Genomic DNA, 23,939 nt, shown 5'->3' with positions numbered 1-23,939 from the left:
CCATATATATGTGTTAGCATACGGTATTTGTTTTTCTCTTTCTGACTTACTTCACTCTGTATGACAGACTCTAGGTCCATCCACCTCACTACAAATAACTCAATTTCGTTTCTTTTTATGGCTGAGTAATGTTCCATTGCATATACGTGCCACATCTTCTTTATCCATTCATCTGTCGATGGACACTTAGGTTGCGTCCATGTCCTGGCTATTGTAAATAGCCAGCTTTAACACTTAATAGCTATGTGATCTTGGTTATATCACTTTGCTTCTGCTTCTCAGATTCTTCACTGGTACCTGAATCTGATAGGCTTACTGTAAGAATTAAATAGTTCAGTACAAGTATAGTTGCTCAGAAAAAGCACTTATTTTGTAATTACTAGCAATGTACCAAATCCATCCACTAACTTAAAATTATCTAGACTACTAGGCATATTTTTGCTTGATTGTAAAAAATAAAAGGAAGTCTCCAACAAGTACTCAATGAGCATCTGTTATATGTTTTGTATCTAGGAAAAACGGCTATGAACACCCACCCTCACAAGACTTAGCTTCTAGTGATATTACCTAAAGAGGCAAAAAAATTTCCCTTTATAACGCAATTATGTGACACAAAAAAGGTGTTTCTTAAATCCATAAAATGTTTTAGAAAACGTAAATTATTATAATTAATCTCTCTCCTTAGCTCATCTCCCTTAAAAAGCAACACTATTTTCATTATATGGTTCAGTCTTCATTAGTTTATTTTTCTCTTAAACAATTAAAAGTTGAAAAGATTGCCTGCCTTTGCTTTCTTTAATTCAAATGAGCATACAATTTGCACTTTTAAATATACAGGCCTACACAGAAACTCAGATATACTGTTTTCCCACTAGTCTACATATATAAAGTTTTTATTATATTACTATTAATGATTCTGGCTCAGTATTTGTTAAAACCAGAATGGCATACTAGACGATCATCAATTCTTTAAAAAAACATTTTAAAACCATTCTAAAATAAAATTATTATCTATGAATTCCATAATTCTTTACTGCCTATAACAGTCCAGCTGACCTCCAGGACTCATCCTTTCAAGAATTAACAAAAGGTGTGCTATATTGATGAAAAAATCTTTTATTCATTGGAAAACTGGACAACACTGCAAAACTCCTACACCCACAAATCTTGAAACATGTAGCCTGATTAGACTGACCTCTTCTGGTTGTGAACTGCCATTACTATTAGAAGTCCCTGACTTAAATTTCTACTTAAGAGCAGCAGCAACACATGGCATTTATAATGCTTTGTAGATTTAAAATTTTTGAATCTTACAGCAGACCAATGAGGTAGAAAAAATAGTATAATGACTACATTTTAGATATAAACATAGTAGACTTTATGAGAATGGTAATGACAAAGCAAGAACAATAGCCAGTCTTTTGCTTGCCAGTTTATTAACCAAGTTTTATTACCTATGTGATAATTAAGTGCAGTCCTAGTTTAGAAAACGTCAGGTTAAAATATTAAAAGTGTTCAATTAAAAAGAGACTAAAAAAACAAAACAAAACATAAAGAAAGAAAAACAAAACCAAATCTCACCACTGTTTTGAGAATCAGCTGCTCTCTGATTACTTTCACCTCCACCCATACTTTCTTCTGTTTCTGTACCTGGATCAGTCCCATCACCACCCTAAAAACAAAATATGAATGCTAAATGCAAATAAATCAAGTAGTTACCTTAAAAAATAATTAACCAAACCAAACCACAGTAGAAACAAACAAAAACCCAAAGATAAGAAAAGCTGTAGTGTTCTGAGAATACAAGCCTTTTTATATTCTTGAAAAACAATACTAAGCAAGTTCTTAAAGAAAACTGATTGTCAAAATTCTAGCCAGTTACCTCAGCATCATCAGCTTCATACCCATCGTTGCCATCTGCACTACCAGTGCCTTCATTACTATCTTCACCCTCGTCTCCCATCCCTGTGTCATCTTCATCATCATCGTCTTCTTCTTCATCTTCTTCATAATCCTAGTAAAAAATCCCCAAGTATAAATAAATCTAGGACATGGTACACGTGTTCTGCATATCTTGATACCATGGTTAGAAATTTAAGTGACTCATTATTGACCAGGATACAGGAGTTGTCCTGAAAGTTATATGGGATTACTTCAGTGGCAGCAAGTATCAAAACTGTGAAGCTTACTGGAATTAGTACAGTAATAATCAACTCTGAATTCTAACTATTCATATGAGATCAATTCAAAGATTAAAGCTCCCAGATGTCCACAGAATGTCAAGTGGTCCACTTTAATTCTAAATTTAAAATGTGGCATTGAATAAGAAAATGGTGAAATTATACTATGCTATAAGCTTTTAAAAAACATTGATTAATAAAGGAATCTAAAAACGAGAAGCTGTCAATATAGGATTAACTCCCAAAATAAAATGCCAAGTTTCACTTAGAATATGTTTTAATTATCATGACATTCTTTTGAAAAGAACTATAAGGGCTCCACAAGAAAAAAAAACCCTTTTTATTTCCAGAAACCACAGTGCTTACAATTAAGTCTATAGTCACTTATTAGTGAGATTTAAGATTAAGTTTAATTAATCTAACAAATTCTAAAGGACTCAGTAATCATTTAAAAAAAATGAGATTTTCCATCACTTGTTCTATTCAAAATGTTAAGTGCATAACTAATCAGGATAAAAGAAAAGCATAATAATCTATTTAAAGTGATGGGGAATCAGAATTTACTGGTTGATGCATTAGTATTCCCAAGGATTTCAGCATTTCATCCAGCAGTTTAAAACAATACAAGATTTCAAATCCAAATTTACCTCATGTTCCCCATCATTTTCATCATCATCCTCCTCTTCATCATCACTGTCAATTACAATGACATCATCTCCTTTGCCTTGACCATCTTGTGATGATGTTGTTTGCTGATCTGATTGAAGAGGTCCAAGGTCTATTTGTAGAGACTGAGAGGTTTCTTCACTGTCTTCCATTGGTGTATAATCTCCCTGGGTGACTCCCTTTAAAAGCAAAAGATAAATGAATAAACAAACAAATAAATAAAGTCAAGTATACTTAAAACTATCAGTGACATACTGTAGATATAAGTAAAGGCTAAAGAATACTTATGGACTACCAGAATTTTATTTTTAAAAATACAGTTTTGAAAGCAGAATTAATTTAAAATAAATGCTTTGAGTTTCTTTACAGTCTTCCTATAGAAGAATTATTATAAATCCCACTGGGTAATACTCCAATAAAAAAGAGAGAAAACACTTTATGTAGACACACATGTATATATGTGTCAAATCTACCAGTGTGGTACTGTAGATGAGTGTTGTCCATCAGAAGTATAATGTGAGCCACAATACATTTCCCATATGGAATTTAAAATTTTTTAGCAGTCACATAAAAAAAAAAAGCAGGTGAGATCAATTTTAACAATAATTTAATATAGCCCAAAATTTCAACATGTAACCTATATAAAAATTATTAATCCTACATTTTAAAATTTGTAATAAGTCTTCAAAATCCAATGTATATTTCACACTTAAGAACATGCCAGTTTGGACTAGCCATATTTCAAGCGCTCAACACCCAACATGGTTAGTTAATAGTGCGGACCAAAGGCAGAAAAAAGACTATCCATGGAACTGCAACATATAATTTTAAAAAAGACAAAAAATTTTCCCCAAATCAGAAATACTCTGTAAAACACACTAAATAAAACAAACTATTATAATTGTCTTTTTACAAAAATACTTCTCCCCCTCTCAAAACTCTATCTTAAGCCTTTAAACTGCATTAAAGATATACCAGACGTAAAAATAATTCTTCCCTTAATCTATTTCCTCACAATTCCATTTTTTAGCTACTGAAATAAACTGCAATTTAACTTTATTTTTTGGTATTTACTATAAAAATTTAAACGTTTACTTTTTATTTTAGTTCAGCACTCAGCAAAATCTGTTTTTTTTTGGCCATGCCACACGGCATGTGGGATCTTAGTTCCGTGATCAGGGATCAAACCTATGCCCCTGCAGCGGGAGCGAGGAGCCCTAGCCACTGGACTGCCAGGGAATTCCAAAATCTCTTTTATACAAGCCAGAAACAATGTCTTATGAACTAAATCATTCATAAAGATGTTTACTGTAATGGAAAATATGAGTAAGTCATGGTATAACTAAAAACGTAACAAACTAACATGCTTATTTCAAGAAAAGCAACACTTAGAACATCTGCTTCATTGTCAGAAAATTAGAAAAATGAACTGCTACACTTTCACACACTAAGTAGACAGTGCAAGAAGACAAAATGGAAAGCCCAAAGGCACTTTTGAGTCACAGACAATTTTGCCAATCTCAAGAAAAAGCTTTGCACAAAAGATTTCAGTATAATTTAACCAAGCCTGGCAATAACATAGAAATTCACATCTTATTTCAAAATTGTTATTATGCTCTTCAGGTATGACCCGCTCTGAAATATACACAAAATCGATGTCATTTAGAGTATTACATATTCATCTTGGAGGTTTAGTTTTCTGTTCTTAACCAAGGAAAACGGAAAAAATTAACTTACAAAATTAATGCATCTAAGAAACTAACATTTACTTGCAATCTATGGTTACTTATGATTAGCCTGAAACAATTCATTTTATACAGATAAAATAATTTTAGAATAAAATGATCCTAAAAATTTATCCAGACAGAAAGTACTGTTTCAAGCTTAACAAGACAAATGGAAACCAGACAGCCTGAGTTCAAATCCTAGCTCCAATGCTATGAAAACCTGGGTGCATGACTTAGCTGGGCATTGGTTTCTTCACCTGTAAAACAGGGAACCCTGTTGCAAGATTTCTTATGAGGATTAAATCAGTTAATAAATGCAAATATTTCAGAACCACACTTGGCATATAATAATGAGTTGTGTTAACTAATATTATAATATTACTATAAATATGAATTACTATAAATTATGAACTCTCAATTTGTAGGGCGGAGGAATGGAAGAAAAGCAATAATTTGAGTGCCTAATATGTGTTAGGTACTATTTTAGGTACTCTACAAAACTAAAAATTATGTTATCTTATGACAAAATTGAGGCTTAGGAGAATTAATGTCTTGCTTACAGTCACACAGCTTCTAAGTGGTAGAGTTAGGAACAGAAGCCAGAGCTTTGTAATTTCAGAGTCTATGCATTCCCATTAGTTAGGCTGCCTCTGGAGAAGCCTCAATGTGAGTTCAAAAGATGAAGAGGTACACAAATGCGTTTCCTTTCACAGATTATTTTAATTCAGTAAGGGAAGCAATAGAGGGGAGCAACAAAGGATACCAAATGGGGCACTTATTGATTAACTCAAGACTCAACCAGCTCATCCTTCCAAATAAAACAGAGTGGGTAATCTTTACTCATGACAACCTTAGCTTGGAAAATCTATGCTAACTATAAACAAAAACATTGCTTTAATAAAGTTTAGAAGGCAGGATACTAATTAGAAGTAAAGCAGAAACAGCATTGGTAATTCTAACAATATTTCATTAAACATAAAAGCAGCAAATTGAAAACAGAAGTCCAAATAATATTTCAATTTGTCAAAGCTCATTTCATTCACTAAAAGCAATAATTTGTTTACTTTAAGTATGTTTTACTTACTTCTCCAATGGAATCTTGAGAATCTTGGTTGTATACTTGAGTCTCTACCTCTCCATCAGTACTTTCTTCTGCCATAACTTCTTCCTGAATCATGACATACAAGTGTGGTAACCATATCAGTTCACTAGATGAAGCATCACCTGGTCAGTGAGTTCTCCCAATAAAACAAAACTCAAATCTGTAATTTTATGAAGCTGTACATCAGAAATGTTCACTTATATTTACTTATAAAATATAAACAATCACATTCCTCTTTGGTATATACAAAATAAGGTTTATGAACATTAATTAAATATATGCAAGTGAAATTAATTTAGTAGTCTCAATGCTTGATAATAAAACAATTCATTACAACTTATCTTCAACAAAAGAAAATAAAGGAATATCATTTTGGTCAATCAGAGAAAAAGATGGCAGGTACCAGTTTAAAATTCCCATGAGACTATAACTTCCTTATTCTTTAAATTAAAAAAAAAATTGAAATGGAATTCATCCTACGTTTTTGTAACTGTGTTTTAAAAATTGAAATGGGAACTAATTCAATTAAACATACTCAAAGAATATAAAACAGTGTTGGCAACAGCAACAATACCTGGGTTTTCAGTGGAAATTTTACAGTAAGTTCAACAAGAGAGTTTTCTGGATTTTGATCCCAAAAGGTCCATTCTCTTAATAATGTTGTAACTGAAAGAATACCTTGGGTCTATCGGTAGAAGTAAAAGTAAACAGAAAGATCTTTACACACCTCAGTTCCTACAGGTGTAACACTTTTCAACTTCTTTGGAAGAGGCATTTCCACTGTATCGTCAGAGATCTGGTCTGATGCTTCTATGGTGCTATCTTCTTCCTCTTCACGTGTGCGCTTCGGCAAAGAAGAACTTGGGGTAGCCGACACTTTGAAATTACATAATTTAAACCTTGAATTAGAGCGTGATAATCACTCAATTTAGACAAAGTTAATTTAAAAAATATCTTGGTCATTTAACTAAAAAAAAAACATGGTAAAAATTTGGACAGAACAACATAATTTGTTCCTGCTAATCTATGTGTAAACAAAGAGCAATTTACGCTCTGAATCAATGGTCTTAACCTTTGGTTAATAAAGCCAATCAACTTCTACAACAATACATCTGACTCACTGTGACTGTACTGATACAGAATTGCTACTCACAAAGCTTATATAGGGCCATCTTATAATTTATAAAACCCAGGACTCCTTGGATAAAAAAATTTTCCTTGTACGTTTAGACTTGAAAATTCTTACTTAATCTTCTTCTAGATATCTTTTAGTTCTCAGGACTTGTATTAAGTTATAGCTGACCCTTGAACAACTCAGGGGTTAGGGGTGCTGGCCCTCCATATCAGCCATTCCTTCGTGTCTGCAGATTCAACCAACTGAGGATGTATAGTACTGTAGTGTTTACTATTGAAAAAAATCCACATTTAAGTGGACCACAAAGTTCAAACCTGTGTTGTTCAAGGGTCAACTGTATATAAAATAAGTTTCAGGTTGTATCACCTTTAAAATTAGTCAAAAAATAACTGGAAAGGAAGAAAGATCTTAATGACAAAAGCAAGTGACCTAAAATAGAAGTCAGCAGTAAACATAAAATAAGATGTTAGGAATATCGTCATCCATTTTAATACCTGGTAGAAAACAAGTAGGTACAAAGAACATTCAAACTATGTATTATACTCAAGAAACTATAAATGCACAGGTCTACTCTAACCTCATTTTAAAATTAGTCTTACCAGTGCCAAACACTGCTGTGGAAGTAGAAGGACGCTCAACTGGTGAACTCTGAACCACCTCCACTATGTTTGGGGATAGCTCTTGATTTGTAGGCTCGATCTGAGGATGACTCTGTTGAGTGGGCTGCACAAAAGCCGTAGCCTGTGTTTGTTGCTGAACAGTTAAAATGGGTTGAGGGATAGAAGGCTGGACGTTAGGACTAGTAGAACGAACAGATCCACTTGTGCTTCCGAAAACTGGAACATGTTCCACAGGCCCTTCTGATTGCATGGCTGAAAAATAATTAAAACATTTAATATATTAAGTTTTCTACTTTTACCAAAGCTGGAATTGTCCTTCCCTATTCTCTTATAGGTGACATTTTGCATAGTTATTTATGTACATACCTCTTCCACTCACTAGACAAAAAACACTGAGGGTAAAAGTAATGTATTATGCATTTTTGTATTGCCTATGTGACAGACATAGAGTGTGCAGTAAACTGTTGGCTGAATTAAATAAATAAACTGTTTTTGCATCTATTATTCTATGTAAATGACCAAATAAAATGACATTAAGAAACTCAAAGTCAAATTATAAGTTTTTATTAAGTATCATTTTGTTTTCAACTAATATAAAATGACTGTTAAGTTTAACTGGTAATATATCTCATAATTATTTTACTGAATGTAGTTCAAATAAAATATTCTGTCCTTTCACAGCATATATACATGTTATATATTTCTAAACACTTAGTTTACTGAATTCTAACATTTGTTAAGACAAGGATCTAAGAAAATTGTATTTAGTAACTTTTACTGACACCTATCTTGGGGTTGGGTAAAGGGATTAAACAATGAGAGAAACAAATTCCTACCCTTGAGGAGCTCAATCTAGCAGAATAAAAAAACATGTATTCAACTGAATAAAATGTGGCTGTAATTGTTGTAATGAGTAAGAAAGTGACATGGGAAGAAAGTGCAGAAAGCAATTACAAGGTCAGACAGTTTATCAGGGAAGAAGTTGATGTTTGGGTTGAACCAGTGATTTAATATGGTTTTCTGAAGTGGATTTCATATCATCCTTCTTAGCTAATAGAGGTAAAAAATTTGGTCCTGGAAAAGCATGCCATATACTTATAGGGGTGTATTTCTCTCCTTCTTTAGCTTCAAAACACAAAAAGCAAAAAGGAACGGAGGGAGGAAATATGCTACATTAACAAGTATCCCAGGAGGCATACACCTGAAAATATTAAATGCCCACTTTTACATGAGGTCTGACTTTAGCTTTAGTGGAAGCCTCATTTATCCTTGAAGTTACTGTCATCTTCTTGTAATAAATCTAAGTAAACAGTTCAATCAGACCTGTTATTATTTTACTTACCTTCTTGTGATTCCACTTGTGTAGTGGGCATCACTGTAGCTGTTGGGGTAGTAGTAGGATTTGTAACAGTTGCAGGTGTAACCATTGGGCGGATACTAGCCCTAGGTGTTGACTTATTCCCAGCCATAGCTGCAGCTGTCACTTTACTTGGAGTAGACACAACAGGAGTTGGCTTGATATTGGCTGTTGGAGGGTCTGATGTGCTGGCACTTACAGAGGGGAAAATGCAAGAATAATAAATCATAAAAAATTACTAAAAATATTCCTTATAAAATACATATACTCTATCAAAAGCAAAGCACATATGCTTCTTGAAGTGAGTGTCTAATAATTATGACCTTAATATGCATTCAGACCTTATTAACTCTGTTTTCCTAACACTGCTTTGGGTAGACCTTTGGCAGATTAGAAAAAAAATTAAAGAGACAGTTCAGTATAGTTCTACATTTTTTGTTCACTAAATATTACAAAACTCTTATTGAAGAGGTTTTGAACTTAAGCATTAAAAACTGTGCAGGAAATGTTCTGCAGTGGTGCATCCTGACAATGTAAAAAGTATTCAACTGTGCTCAGTCTTTTATCCTTGTATCATATAACATCACAGGGAACATTAGTAGCCTATCTTAGAAGTCAATCACAAACTAAAAGATGAAAGACACTTTCTCTGTCACAAAGCTCTACCTATCTGATAGGACTGAAAGTATACTGAAAACAAGACTTCTGGAAAAAAAAATCTCAACAACTATGTGATGCAGTTTTGCACAGGATAAATGGCTCTTTAGTTACATATTTTTATTTTTTCTCCCCAAAGATCACTAGATCCTTCCCGTATTTTAAAAGAAAAACAGGGAACAGACTGCAAACAGACTGTCAAAGAACAAAACTCACATTCCTCTTTCACCAGAAGTTGGAGCTGTTTTCAACGTGATCTGTCTCTGCTGTTCTGGGACCTATAAAAAGAAAACTATGGATTACTGTGCCTATCCCACAAGAGTCCACTAAACGGTGCCATCAAATTATTTTACTTGTTAATTCTTTCTATATACCTGGTTTAGTCAAAATTCAGTCTGACAAAGGCTCCTAAATCACCAGACATCTTCAAGTAAAATGCACAGGGCAAAGATGATTTGTCACTTAAACCAAATTAGCTAATTACCTTATTAGTAGGTTCTTGAGGCTCATCTCTCTGCTCAAGGTGTCTCTCTTGATGCTCCCTGAGTTCTCTTTCCAAGCGACTAATTCGACCTTCATACTGGGACTTAAGAGCAGTCATACGAACATCCAGTTCATCTTTCTGCTGATCTAAGGCTCCATTCCTTTGTTTAAGCTCCTCATTTTCTTTAGTTAGCTGATCTTTTACACCTAAAGAAGTAACCACATGATTCTATTAATATCAAAATCAAACACTGGAAATAAAATGCATTTATGTGCGTAATGAGTACTCAAAAGTCGTATCAGATTCTATTCCTGAACTTTAACATCCACAATAATTCTGATACACATCTCAGTAAGTAAAGTTCTAAACCTATCTGTATTTGCTTTATTACTCCAATATAAAATATATTCCAAAATAAAACATTTTACTTTTCCTAAGATCTCAAAAAGACAAAGGATCTACCATAAACTAGTCAGCAGGAGCCCTTTCATATGATCTTTAATATTTTAATATATTAGGAATTATAAAATTTTCATTTCATATAACCTACAGCATATACTCAAGAATAATTAAGAAACTTCTTTTATGAAATAAGTTGCCAGGGGCACTATAGAGATCATTTAAAAAGCTGCATATAATAAAACTCAACTGATTTGGCATCTTATTTACCTACTAGCAGACTGGTAAGCAAGGTGCAGTAAGGCCCTGAGCATTGTAGCACTGGGCTCCTCATAAATTTGACATGATATTCTCCCTGAAGGGCTAAAGGGGCCCTCAGTGAAGTGAGGCACAGAAAACTTATTTGGCTGGTAAGATCTGATGCTGTCTAAGAATTTACAGAAGGCTTCTGGACAGTATACTGTGGACCCAAAGGATCACCATTAAAAGGTAGTAATAGTTACACAGTAAAGCAGAAGGATGGCTGTACTCTCTATCTACTATCTACTACCAGTTAACAATTAAGAAAGATTTCATAAAAAAATTACTGACATCCTCATCACTTGAAAATTAAAATTGCTGTAATTTGTGTCTAATTAAATAAACCTAAATATCTGAAGCACACATGCACATACACAGAAGTCACTTTATAGTATTTACTTTTCTTTTCTACTTAATTTTTAGCCTGAATCAAGTAACCAACTTTCACTATCAAGTTCAAATCTTAAAGTATACAGAAACTTACCAGCTAAATGTGCAATTTTTGATTTTGCTGCTACAATAGCCTTTCTTGTTTTTTCTTCCTTTTCAGTTATCTGCTGTCGGAGCTGTTCCTCCTGTGTGGTTCTATCTTGAAGGTCCTGACGAAGTCGTGAAAGTTCAGATTGAAGCTGCACAGTCTGTTCCTGGAGACTTCTTGCTTCCATCTCTTTTTCAGATAATGTCTTTTAAAGGAAGATGAAGTATGCACCATGTAATTCAACGAAATCTATATAACTGTATGCCCTACAGACTTCAAATGTAAAACTTATTAATTTGCTTATTTAGATTAAATGGAAGTATAAATATAAAATGGTGGTCAAACCAAGTAAGTGAACACTTAAAGATGATTAGGTATTATTTACATACATAAGTCATTCAAAGTAAAAGGATAAAATATATACCTTTCCATATAAGAGAAAGTATCAGTGTTTAACACATTTTTTTTCCCAAAATTCCTTTTTATGACTGAGTAACATTCAATTGTATTTCTTTAGCTTTTCAACAAGAAAACAATTCCTTCAACACCTTCCACTACTCTTCTGCTCATACCTTCTGCAGATTCTCCACCTGACTCTCGAGTGATTTTGACTTTGTTTCAGCTTGGTTAAGGGTTTCTTTGAGCTCCTGCATTTCCTGGACTGAGACATGCTGTTCCTGATGTTCTCCAGAAGACTGAGCTGAGGTCTCCATGACCTAAGATGACAAAGAGTATATACTTGCACATTAGTCAACAATTCTGCAAATTCATCTAAGAAAATAATCATAAGTATGTAAAGAAATTTATTTTTAAGGGTATTCATAGATAAATCTTCTATGGAACAACTTTAATGTCCAAAAGTAAGCTATTAAACAGGTTAGGGCTTTCCATACAACTAGGTATTAACCAGCTAATCAAAATGCTGATGCATTATTTAACACAGAATTATTTGGAAAAACAAATCACTCATATGTAAATGAAAGCATACTAAAGTGCTAACAATGGTTAACTGAGAGGTAAGAATTTTGAAATTTTTTCTTTATATGTTTTTTCGTCTAACGTGCTAAATACACAATAAAGTCAATATACAAGTTCTTTACCACTGGGAATTAAAAACAAAATTCAGATCCAAAGTAAAACAAGGATTTAAAAATTCTTTTTGGTAGGTGGTTAACACAGACTACTTATTTAAAACTGTAACACAACCTGATCAATTAAAAAGAACTAGTATTTTTTTTTGTTTGTTTTGCGATACTCGGGCCTCTCACTGTTGTGGCCTCTCCCATTGTGGAGCACAGGCTCCGGATGCACAGGCTCAGCAGCCACGGCTCACGGGCCCAGCCGCTCCGCGGCATCCTCCCGGACTGGGGCACGAACCCGAGTCCCCTGCGTCGGCAGGTGGACTCTCAACCACTGCACCACCAGGGAAGCCCAAGAACAAGTATTTTTTGATATACACAATTTCAGTCAGCAATGAGTTATAAGAACATAGTTTTGAAAAGGAGCAATATTTGAAATTGGGAAACTGAATTAAAATATCTAGCATTTACTACTATCTCTATATGAATTTATAGTTCATTTTGGGACATACTAAAGAGCAAATCTTTTTTTTTTTAAAATTTAATTAATTAATTAATTTATTTTTGGCTGTGTTGGTTCTTCGTTGCTGTGCACAGGCTTCCTTGCAGTGAGCGGGGGCTACTCTTTGTTGCGGTGCGCGGGCCTCTCATCGCGGTGGCCTCTCTTGTTGCAGAGCACGGGTCCTTGAGCACAGGCTCAGTAGTTGTGGCGCACGGGCCCAGCTGCTCTGCAGCATGTGGGATCTTCCCAGACCAGGGCTCGAACCCGTGTCCCCTGCATTGGCAGGCGGACTCCCAACCACTATGCCACCAGGGAAGCCCCAAGAGCAAATCTTAAACCAAATAAAGATATCACATATAAGCTTACCCTTGCTTAGAATCTAAAAACCAATAATTAAAAATTATGAATAAGGTTTTTGTAAGTTATCCAAATATTTATATATGTATCCAAATATATATCCACCCATATATCCAAATATATACATAAAACTGTGTAAACTGTGTATATCAAAACTGTGTTATCAAAAAATGATAATATATATATGAAGAATATATTAAAAAAAAAACAGTTCAAAATACCTTATCTTGTTGTGCTTTAAGTTCTTCATATTGAGTCTTGTACCTACGCCCAATTTTCTTGACTTGAGTAATAGTTTTAACTTTTTCTTGAATATCAATTATTTTGGCATCTAAGTCCTTCTGGATGCTTTCCTTTTCAGTTCTTACTTTATTTAAATCTTCCTTTAGACTCTGGATTAAGTTCTGGTTGTTAGTCAAAGATGCATTTGATCTAAGCAAAAAAAATGGGGTAAACACTAAATATTTGGAACTTTCCAAATTTTAAAATCCTTTAAGTTATATTTTTATTGTGTTGCTTTAGTCTGTTTTTTATTTAGAAAATTCTAAGAAAACCATACACACTTCAAAAGATAATTTCTTAACTTATGAACCTGTGGTCCTTTAGAAAGATCTGATTTACTTATTATATGTCATACATGCCCATTTTAGAGATGAGAAAAACTGAGCTACAAATGGTCAAGTAACATGCACACTTTTACTCTGCGTTGGTATACAGAGTTTAATCCACATCTGTCTGATAGCAAAATCTATACTCTTTCCACTCTACTGTGTGCTGAGTAAGTATATTAGGCTTTATAGGCCACATACAATGTTTGTTACATGTTCCTCTTCCTCCTTTTTTACAACACTTAAAAAATGTAAAAATCATTCTTAGCTTCCAGCTGTACAAAAAAAGACCTGTGGATTATAGTCTGCCAACCCCTGTACTGTTATCATGAACAGAACTTGAAATCAGATGACCTGAATTAAGAACATGGGTTTAACCGCTACTAACCTTATAAGCTTGGGTACCTTTCTGAATCTTAGCTTCCTCATCTTTAAAATTAAGTAATATCTCTATTTAAAATGCCAGACTACTGTTATGAAAAAAATAAGAGAATAAATATGACAAAAATTTGTAAGCTTATCAAGTATCACATAAATAGGGGCTATGACAGGGACAAAGGACATTGAAGCTTAAAAGAGGTAAACCAGAAACATTAATTTTAATATTACATTTATCTTTAAAAGCCAATATTTCACTATAAGTTCATTTAAAAACTTTCTTTATTAAAAACTTTCAAAATAGATTCATGAATATATGTTAACCCAAAAAAATAAAAGATAAATCTACTTGCAAAAATCATTGACTATTTTAAAAAGTTTGCTTTAGATTCATACCAACTATGTAGTTTTTTAAAAAGTAACAAAATATTGAGAAATAATGCATATATGAAGGCATAAAACTAAATTACTGCTTGCTTTGCTCTATAAAGTAATAAAAGGAAAGCCACATGTAAGGGCTCCAGCACTTTCCATTCTTTAAAAAATCAGGAAGCACTTAGGGGGTCACATAAAGAATAGAAACAAACTTCTTTAAGATTTCAAGAATTGTATACAACTTAAGGTTTCTTCCATATACCTTGCAATTTCAGCTTTAAGTCTTCCAGTTTCTTCAGTCAATTGTTGAATACGCTTAGCATGAACTTCCTTTTCAGAAAGGAGCTTCCGATACTCTTCTGTATCTGGATCTTTCTGTTGACTCACTAGATGCTACAACAGCAAAAATGCATAATATGGTTTTATAGGTTTTATGAAACTAATGTGCTATAACAAAGTATCAGAGTATTTGTGTTTACATTTGCTACTTGCATATATAGTGATCAAGCACCAAACTACAAGAAAATAAGATCAAAGCTTTAGTTCCTTTGTTTAGCTAAGATGTTTAGCCAAAATGGAAGGGGAAAATAAAATAAATGTCATTCACTATTATTTTTCATAGCTGCAAAGGAACATTTCAGAATCGTTACAATGGAGCCAAAAAAGGGATCCAAAGAATCTACAAGCTTTTAATATTAAATACCTAATTTCATTAAAGTGACACATACAAGGGAAAAAATATCATAATGTATTACAATCTAAACAAAAATATGAAAATAATCGTAAATAATTGATTCCATTAACTAGGAAAGAAGGCATCATAATTTAACAGGAATGTATCTAGATTTGGGCAGATTATCCTCCTTTCTTGATTTTTCAGACTGCTTGTTTGATTTAAAAAAAAGAATAAATGCGCTCTAATATTCTATAGTCCTCTTCAGATATGAGTGGTTCCCTAGAGCATTTTCCAGGTGCTAGGTGCTGTGTGAACCGCTTCATTTATTGTTTAATTTTTGTAACATGAAGAGGGGTATAATGTCCTCATTTTCACAAATAAAGAAAATTGGCTCAGAAAGATTAATGTCCTCATTTTCACAAATCACGTAACTAGTATGTGGTAAGGCCAATTCCCAATCTTTTGTTTGAATATAGAGCTAGCATTTCTTTTTTTTTTAACATCTTTATTGAAGTATAATTGCTTTACAATGGTGTGTTAGTTTCTGCTTTAAAACAAAGTGAATCAGCTATACATACACATACATCCCCATATCTCCTCCCTCTTGCATCTCCCTCCCACCCTCCCTATCCCACCCCTCTACGTGATCACAAAGCACCAAGCTGATCTCCCTGTGCTATGCAGCTGCTTCCCACTAGCTACTGATTTTGCATTTAGTAGTGTATATATGTCAAAGCCACTCTCTCACTTCGTCCCAGCTTACCCTTCCCCCTTCTTGTTTCCTCAAGTCCATTCTCTATGTCTGCGTCTTTATTTCTGTCCTGCCCTTAGGTTCTTCAGAACCATTTATATGTGTTAGCTAGCATACGGCATTTGTTTTTCTCTTTCTGACTTACTTCACTCTGTGTGACAGACTCTAGGTCCATCTGCCTCACTACAAATAACTCAATTTCGTTTCTTTATATGGCTGAGTAATATTCCATTGTATACATGTGCCACATCTTTATCTATTCATCTGTCGATGGACACTTAGGTTTCTTCCATGTCCTGGCTATTGTAAACAGAGCTGCAATGAACATTGTGGTACATGACTCTTTTTGAATTATGGTTTTCTCAGGGTATATGCCCAGTAGTGGGATTGCTGGGTCGTATGGTAGTTCTATTTTTAGTTTTTTAAGGAATCTCCATGCTGTTTTCCATAGTGGCTGTATCAATATACATTCCCACCAACAGTGCAAGAGGGTTCCCTTTTCTCCACACCCTCTCCAGCACTTATTGTTTGTAGGTTTTTTGATGATGGCCATTCTGACTGGTGTGAGGTGATACCTCATTGTAGTTTTGATTTGCATTTCTCTAATGATTAGAGATGTTGAGCATCCTTTCATGTGTTGGTTGGCAATCAGTATATCTTCTTTGGAGAAATGTCTATTTAGGTATTCTGCCCAGTTTTGGATTAGGTTGTTATTTTTTGATAATTGAGCTGCATGAGCTGCTTGTATATTTTGGAGATTAATCGTTTGTCAGTTGCTTCGTTTGCAAATATTTTCTTCCATTCTGAGGGTTGTCTTTTTGTCTTGTTTATGGTTTCCTTTGCTGTGCAAAAGCTTTGAAGTTTCATTAGGTCCCATTTGTTTATTTTTGTTTTTATTTCCATTTCTCTAGGAGGTGGGTCAAAAAGGATCTTGCTGTGATTTATGTCATAGAGTGTTCTTCCTATATTTTTCTCTAAGAGTTTCATAGTGTCTGGCCTTATATTTAGGTCTTTAATCCATTTTGAGTTTATTTTTGTGTATGGTGTTAGGGAGTGTTCTAATTTCATTCTTTTACATGTAGCTGTCCAGTTTTCCCAGCACTACTTATTGAAGAGACTGTCTTTACTCCATTGTATATTCTTGCCTCCTTTATCAAAAATAAGGTGACCATATGTGCATGGGTTTATCTCTGGGATTTCTATCCTGTTCCATTGATCTATACTTCTGTTTTTGTGCCAGTACTACACTGTCTTGATTACTGTAGCTTTGTAGTATAGTCTGAAGTCACAGAGCCTGATTGCTCCAGCTCCGTTTTTCTTTCTCAAGATTTCTTTGGCTATTCGGGGTCTTTTGTGTTTCCAAACAAATTGTGAAATTTTTTGTTCTAGTTCTGTGAAAAATGCCATTGGTAGTTTGATAGGGATTGCATTGAATCTGTAGATAGCTTTGGGTGGTATTGTTATTTTCACAGTGTTGATTCTTCCAGTCCAAGAACATGATATATCTCTCCATCTGTATCATCTTTAATTTCTTTCATCGGTGTCTTATAGTTTTCTGCATACAGATCTTTTGTCTCCTTAGGTAGGTTTATTCCTAGGTATTTTAGTCTTTTTGTTGCAGTGTTATATGGGAGTGTTTCCTTAATTTCTGTTTCAGAGTTTTCATCATTAGGGTATAGGAATGCAAGATATTTCTGTGCATTAATTTTGTATCCTGCTACTTTACTAAATTCATTTATTAGAGCTGGCGTTTCTAACCATACTATGCTATATGGTTTTGTCCCTCCTAAAAAGGTACCAGTCAGTGAACAAGTCTTCTTAAAGTGATTCAGTAAGCTACATAAATCCATTTATCACATACCAAAGCATTTTAGAGATAAAGCAAAAGCCTAAATTTGGAATACAAGTAAATAAATTAGCTGTTTTTAAAAATATACAAAACGTAACCAAAACTTTAAAAACTGAGTTATAAGTTTAATGCCTATCACATATGTAGAGGTTACATGTTAGACTTTTACTGATCAACGCATAATACTTTCCACTAGCTCATCAAACATTTTTATCCCCTTAAATTTTACCCTATTATTTTAAATCAACATGTTTCCATATTTTGGAATGGGTTTAACTGCACTTACCTGGTTACGTGCTTTCCAACGTTTGACATCTTCTTCTAATAACTTCTTCTCTGCTTGCAACATACCGCTTTTCTCACTCAGCTCAGCATTTGCTTCTTGTAAGGGTAAAATATCTAACTCCAGTTTCCTCACCTGAAAATAGTTCCAGTATTTTTTTTAATACCTGATGTGAGAGTTTATTTAAAATACTATTAAAAATAATGTGCCTCTTCTCTTCATTAGTAAGTTACAAACCTTGGCTTGCATCTGTTGTAGATCCTGTTCTAGCCTTTCCTTTTCTTCCCTCAGCATCTTATTGGTCTCCATAACTACATTCATTGTTTCGGTTTTCTTCATCAGTTCCTCATGCTGGGCCATTGTTTTTGCAGTTACCTAAAGATTTCAAACATGTATACAGCAACATATAACAATAGATTAAGACCTACCTTTTCCTACCAGTTCTAATCTTTCCTACAAAAGTAAAAAGGATTTAAATGTCAACTTTTAAACAAATTCTTAGAAGTCTTACATGTTTTTCTGTAATTATGCTAATTACAGAGTTTAAACAAATACTAGAAATTAAAAGATGAAAGTAAAAAGATACTACAAATCCTGCTGACAAATAGTTTTTACATTAGGTAAGAACATCAATCCAGATCTTTCTGTATCTATTCTTTTTCTTGCTACACTGAATTAAAATAGTTATAAAACAATGTTATTTTGATCCTCAGTTTTTTCCCCCTTTTTCAGAAACTCTTTTATATTTCACTCAGTTGTTTCATCACTTTGGTTCTGAGAAATTTTACTGAATATTTGTTAATTTGTGAAGACCTTTTCTTCTGTTCTCATTGAGTATAATTATCCATCTTTTGCAAATGTTACTTTATTCCTTCACCATTTTAAAATCTATGGTTCATGACTGCCGTGCTACACTGTTCATCTTTGGTAGACATTCTATTAGTTTTGATATAATGTATGTTACTTCTTGACTCTCCTCTGACTATATGTAAGAGTTTGTTGAGCTGGGCATTTTCTACTAGTATTATTTGCCTTTCTGCAGCCCAAAGGAACAGCAAAGAAAGCAGAAGAGACTGAGAGAATATACAATCTTTGTTAGAAACCCCAATTCTGCTCTTTTCCTCCAAGTGTTAACTCCATTGAATTACAGGGTCTGTTTATTATTTCCGTAATGAGAAATGTTTGAATTTGGGTTGTTTTCTCAATAGGATATAACTCTGGAATTTTAAATTTCTCTCTGAAAATGTAAATCCAATAAATCTAATTGTTCAATTATTCACTTTCCCCTGTTTCAATGGTTTATCTCTAGCAGGCATTCCAACTATCAGTTAAAAGAAGATAAATGATTCAAGGTCTTAATTTCCTTCCTTCCAGATGTAGAGCTGTTATGCAATAGTAAGCCTTTTGGGTGGTAGTGTGGACTAGGAGTTAATAAGCTTATGTTGTGATCACATATTCACTAAGCATCTTTTATTCTCCTTTGGTCAATTGTTTTGACTACATTTTGCACCTCTGATAAGAAAGGAATATTCTGTAGCAGTTTCAACCTACCTTTTTTTCTAAAATGACTATCAATCTATAATGAAAACTACAGTAATAAATTAAGATAACTGAAATTTATTAAGCACTCACTGTGTACCAGACATGATTCTAAACGCTTCATGTGCACTAACTCAATCCTCACTATTATTATCACCCCAACATTACAGACAAGGAAGTTTAAGAGCAAGGAAGTTAAACAATATATCCAAGGCACACATCTCACGGTGTGAAGCTAGAATTTGAAACCAGTCAGTCTGGTTACCATTAGTCTCTCACCACTGTATTGTGCCAGTGTTTACTAATGTTTAATGAATTTACACGTTTAAAAAGAATGCTTATTTCAAACTAAATTTTATGTTATTAGAAACTGAAATGAGCTCATCTCTTGATTTAACAAGTGCTTTCTTAAAGCTTAGGATACGTACCTGAACTTTCTCCCTTTCAGCATTTAGACTATCCTGCAGTTCCTGCAGCTCTCTTTCTAAAAGTTCAACCCTTTGTCGATAGCGCAGGCTCTCAACCTGAGCCACTTCAAACCTAGTTTCAGCAATTTCTTTTTCTCGTCGTATAAATCTACAAGAATATGTATTTTATTTGAATAGAAAAATGCCAACAACATAACATTTCAAAACTTGGATAATTTTTAAGATGACAAAAATCATTCACTTTAAAAACTATTTTTACAAAATGCTTTCATTAAAAAATAATGGGGGATATATTTTATTACAGACAGTGGCTTCTATCTTTAAAATAATCTGAAAGGCAATTAATTTTCTAAAGAACCCACTCAAGTTCTTACTATTAGATTCAACTTGAACTAATTTATTTAAATTGGCATATGTCTAAATGTCAAAAGTGATCACTAATTGGGTGATAGTGGCTTTGTTGACTAATAAGAGACAAAATGAGCTTTATGCCTAAATATCCTGTAACTCCCACTTGTCTAATTTATACATTTATAGTGTAAACTTCATAATTGTTGTTAACCACAGAAGTAAAAAGCATTAAGAATATATTGGATTTACCTGAGAATTTCCAAAATTTGTTCTTGAGATTTTCCTTCTTCACTGAGAGATACATTCAATGGACCTTGTACACCTTCCTTCATAGAGGCGACGATTTTGTCACTTAATTTTTCAATCTGATCATGAAGCAATCTGTTTTGTTTTTCTAGATCTTCACAGCGAGACACACTCTTGGAAACTTCATCCTATAATCCAAGAGTCTATCATAATACCAGATTTTCCAATGTACATTAAAAAAAAACTTTCAATTCTCTAAACATTCTGATGTACAATATGATTATGATGTACAATAATACCTTCAACATTCTCTCTCTTTCCTCCCAAGATGCTTTACATTCCAACAACTGTGATTCTGCTTTCTGGGTTGTTTCTTCCAAGTGCTGACGCACTGACACCATTTTGGAAACCTGTTCTTTGGCAGCTTGTAGAGCTTCAACATCAGCAGCGTGTAGCATCAATTCTCTCTCATACTTATTCTGAGCTTCCACAGCTATTTTAGCCTGAAAGGAATTATTTCCCCATCGACATAGATGATTAAAAACCCATAAAGCTAATCTTTGAAAAGATGCACATTGTATTATTTAAAGTAATAAAAGTGAAGACAATCTCTAAATGTACCAAAATAGGAGAATGATTAAAAATCACACTGTAGTGGGAAGCAGCCACACAGCACAGGGAGATAAGCTCGGTGCTTTGTGACCACCTAGAGGGGTGGGATAGGGAGGGTGGGAGGGAGGGAGACGCAAGAGGGAAGAGATATGGGGACATATGTATATGTATAACTGATTCACTTTGTTATAAAGCAGAAACTAACACACCATTGTAAAGCAATTATATTCCAATAAAGATGTTAAAAAATTAAAAAAAAATCACACTGTCTATTTAATGAAATATTAAACATCTATTCAAAATGAAACTTAAGAAGATGATATAGTAACTCGGAACAGCCTTTATGAAAAAAAGACTAAATATAACTGAGTTACATAAAATACATATATATACACAAAGTGAATGAAGGTAAATGAAAATAATCTATTTGAGTACTGAAAAATGGATACATTATTTGATTCTAATTTCCAATATTATGCTGTTTGGCAATAAGCCAAAGACAATTCATTTTTGTCTAATTTACCTTCAATTTGAAGCACTTTCCCCTGTATTCCATTTTTAAAGTAATCCTGATACATATACATGTTATGTATATAAGCAATATGTAAGCAATAAAGAATAGTAACCCAACAAATGGCTATTAATATACCACCAAACATAAAAATGAGAATGTTTCCAATATCCTTACATGTCTTTCCTTCCCATTCTACCATTTCAATAATTCCCATTTTCCTGAATTGTTTTACCATTTCTTGTTCATAAAAAGCAGTATCACATATATGTGTGTGTGCATGCTGTATGTATACTTAAATAATGTGGTTTTGTACTTTTAAAGCTTATAAACAGTGGTGTACAGAAATCTGTGTAAGCTCAGTAATACATTAAAAAGGTATTAAAATTATTTTGTTGAGAAAAGTATCTCTATCGTGTCTGTAGTACAGCTTTACAACCAGAATTACTGAAGAACTACAATAATGAAAGAATGTTTGCAGGCCTTCCCTGGTGGCGCAGTGGTTGAGAGTCCGCCTGCCGATGCAGGGGATACGGGTTCGTGCCCCGGTCTGGGAAGATCCCACGTGACGCGGAGTGGCTGGGCCCGTGAGCCATGGCCGCTGAGCCTGCGTGTCTGGAGCCTGTGCTCCGTAACGGGAGAGGCCACAACAGTGAGAGGCCCACGTACCGCAAAAAAAAAAAAAAAAAAAGAATGTTTGCAAGTGAAAGCAAGTACACATGTAATCTCCTACTCCTATTTTTCTATATTTTTCCCATTTATCAACTTTGTTTTGTTAATGGATATTGCTCTACAGGTATCTCCTACTTTTTGAAAGTTTGCTTTATGCCACTTTGCTTTTATGAAAAACCTACATTAGCGTATGTTTTTGCTAACCAAAAGAAATCCAAAGAGCATTTTTGCTTTTACAAAAAAAGGAGAAAAGTGAAAAGTGTTCAGCGTTTGTTTTGCAGGAGCCATTATAGAGGCTGTGCGCACCCCGAGTAGCAAGAGAGGCACCGCCAAGCTCCCTCCCTGAGAACTACACTCAGAATCTCAATATCAAGCTGTCAGGGCTTTGAATTGTGTCTGTGAGCATCTATGCTTTATCTCAATTTATTTTGTGCTTCCATTAGCAAGATGTGTCCTAAGCTAATTGTTTCTTCACTTCATGACATTGCAGTTTACACACGGCTTCATAGGAACTTTCTACTTTTGGACAGCAGGGGAAACCTGTGTTTACTTTTAGCCTTCATATATACTTTTCAACTGATGTTATTCCAAGTTCCACAAGAGTGGAAATAAACCTGCATTTTTGTAAGATTCACCAATCCCCAAAATGCATTAATATACTCCAAGAACTGTTCCCTAAGATCAAAGCTCACTTCTCGATAACTGGCTCTAAGAGTGACACTTACTTGTTCTTGACAGTCCCGTCTGGCTTGCTGCTCATTACTCAAAGCTGTGCCTGCTCTCTGAAGAGCTTCTTGTACTTCATTCTGAACACTATTGAGTGTTTTCTTTAACTCAGATAACTAAATCAGAAGAACAAGATTAAAACCAGAGTTAATTGCAAACTTACTTTAAAAATACTGAAGATAGATTTTTCAAAATACAAGTAGCGCAAAGACTTATTAAATTTAAAATAGTCATAACCTGATATAATCTACTGGACAAATTTTGCAGGTCTATGTTGACCCCATATTACTATCTGCAAAAGTCAATTTTTAGGCAGAGGCTTCTAAAAAGCAGCACTGATACCTAGTACCATAAAGTAGTCTTAAATATCCAAAAGGAAACATGTGCAGATGTACAGAGTAAAACATAAAACTAAAATTGTTGGGTATGTGTTCATTCAATATCTGTTGAGATGAACTGAATAGTAGCTGATGAGCTAATTAAAAGAATTTAAATTCTTACCATAGAAAAAGTGACTGATATGGTAAAAACTTAATTTACCTGTTGTTCCATGCTCTCTATGGCTCTTCTCTTGTCATCCTGAAGTTCCTGTTTTTCCTTCTCTACTTCCATTAACTTCTTTTCCAGCTGTGTCTGAAACTCAGCTGACTCTTTTAAGCGAACTTCAATATTCTTATGTACTTCTTCTGTCACCTTTGCCATCAACCAAACAATAAGATACAAAGAATATACATATTTAAAATTATACAGTTACTTTCCCCAAATCTAAACTAAATTTAAAAAATACTAAAATTAATGTTTGCCTCGTATTTTTTTAAAAAAAATCCATCAAATGCTGATTCAAGAGTTCAAAAACATCACTTAAAACTATGCATAATTTACCTCTCTACC

General features: G+C 33.8%; 1 protein-coding gene across 4 annotated transcripts in view; it reads right to left on the bottom strand.

Annotated features, from left to right (window-relative positions):
- The window catches only part of TPR (translocated promoter region, nuclear basket protein), a 65,326-nt gene that overhangs the window by 11,713 nt on the left and 29,674 nt on the right, over positions 1 to 23,939 (bottom strand). For all 4 annotated transcript variants that reach the window (XR_013829007.1, XM_079925916.1, XM_079925917.1 and 1 more), the window contains exons 24-43: positions 23,589 to 23,741; positions 23,048 to 23,164; positions 20,827 to 21,030; positions 20,531 to 20,715; positions 19,931 to 20,078; positions 18,201 to 18,338; positions 17,967 to 18,098; positions 14,667 to 14,797; positions 13,265 to 13,475; positions 11,678 to 11,821; positions 11,112 to 11,310; positions 9,929 to 10,134; positions 9,661 to 9,722; positions 8,773 to 8,981; positions 7,410 to 7,682; positions 6,403 to 6,551; positions 5,658 to 5,741; positions 2,828 to 3,025; positions 1,883 to 2,014; positions 1,582 to 1,672 (exon numbers count right to left, since the gene is read on the bottom strand). Coding sequence is in view for 3 of the 4 variants with exons in the window: in XM_079925916.1 (XP_079782042.1) it covers positions 1,582 to 1,672; positions 1,883 to 2,014; positions 2,828 to 3,025; positions 5,658 to 5,741; positions 6,403 to 6,551; positions 7,410 to 7,682; positions 8,773 to 8,981; positions 9,661 to 9,722; positions 9,929 to 10,134; positions 11,112 to 11,310; positions 11,678 to 11,821; positions 13,265 to 13,475; positions 14,667 to 14,797; positions 17,967 to 18,098; positions 18,201 to 18,338; positions 19,931 to 20,078; positions 20,531 to 20,715; positions 20,827 to 21,030; positions 23,048 to 23,164; positions 23,589 to 23,741 (3,166 nt within the window). In the remaining variant the exon portion in view is untranslated. The remainder of the gene's footprint in view (positions 1 to 1,581; positions 1,673 to 1,882; positions 2,015 to 2,827; positions 3,026 to 5,657; positions 5,742 to 6,402; positions 6,552 to 7,409; positions 7,683 to 8,772; positions 8,982 to 9,660; positions 9,723 to 9,928; positions 10,135 to 11,111; positions 11,311 to 11,677; positions 11,822 to 13,264; positions 13,476 to 14,666; positions 14,798 to 17,966; positions 18,099 to 18,200; positions 18,339 to 19,930; positions 20,079 to 20,530; positions 20,716 to 20,826; positions 21,031 to 23,047; positions 23,165 to 23,588; positions 23,742 to 23,939) is intronic.

The sequence above is a fragment of the Stenella coeruleoalba genome, assembly GCF_951394435.1.
Source record: "Stenella coeruleoalba genome assembly, chromosome: 1".
Taxonomy (NCBI): domain Eukaryota; kingdom Metazoa; phylum Chordata; class Mammalia; order Artiodactyla; family Delphinidae; genus Stenella; species Stenella coeruleoalba.
The sequence above is the reverse complement of the archived record's forward strand: the minus strand, read 5'-3'. Positions and strand labels throughout refer to the sequence as shown.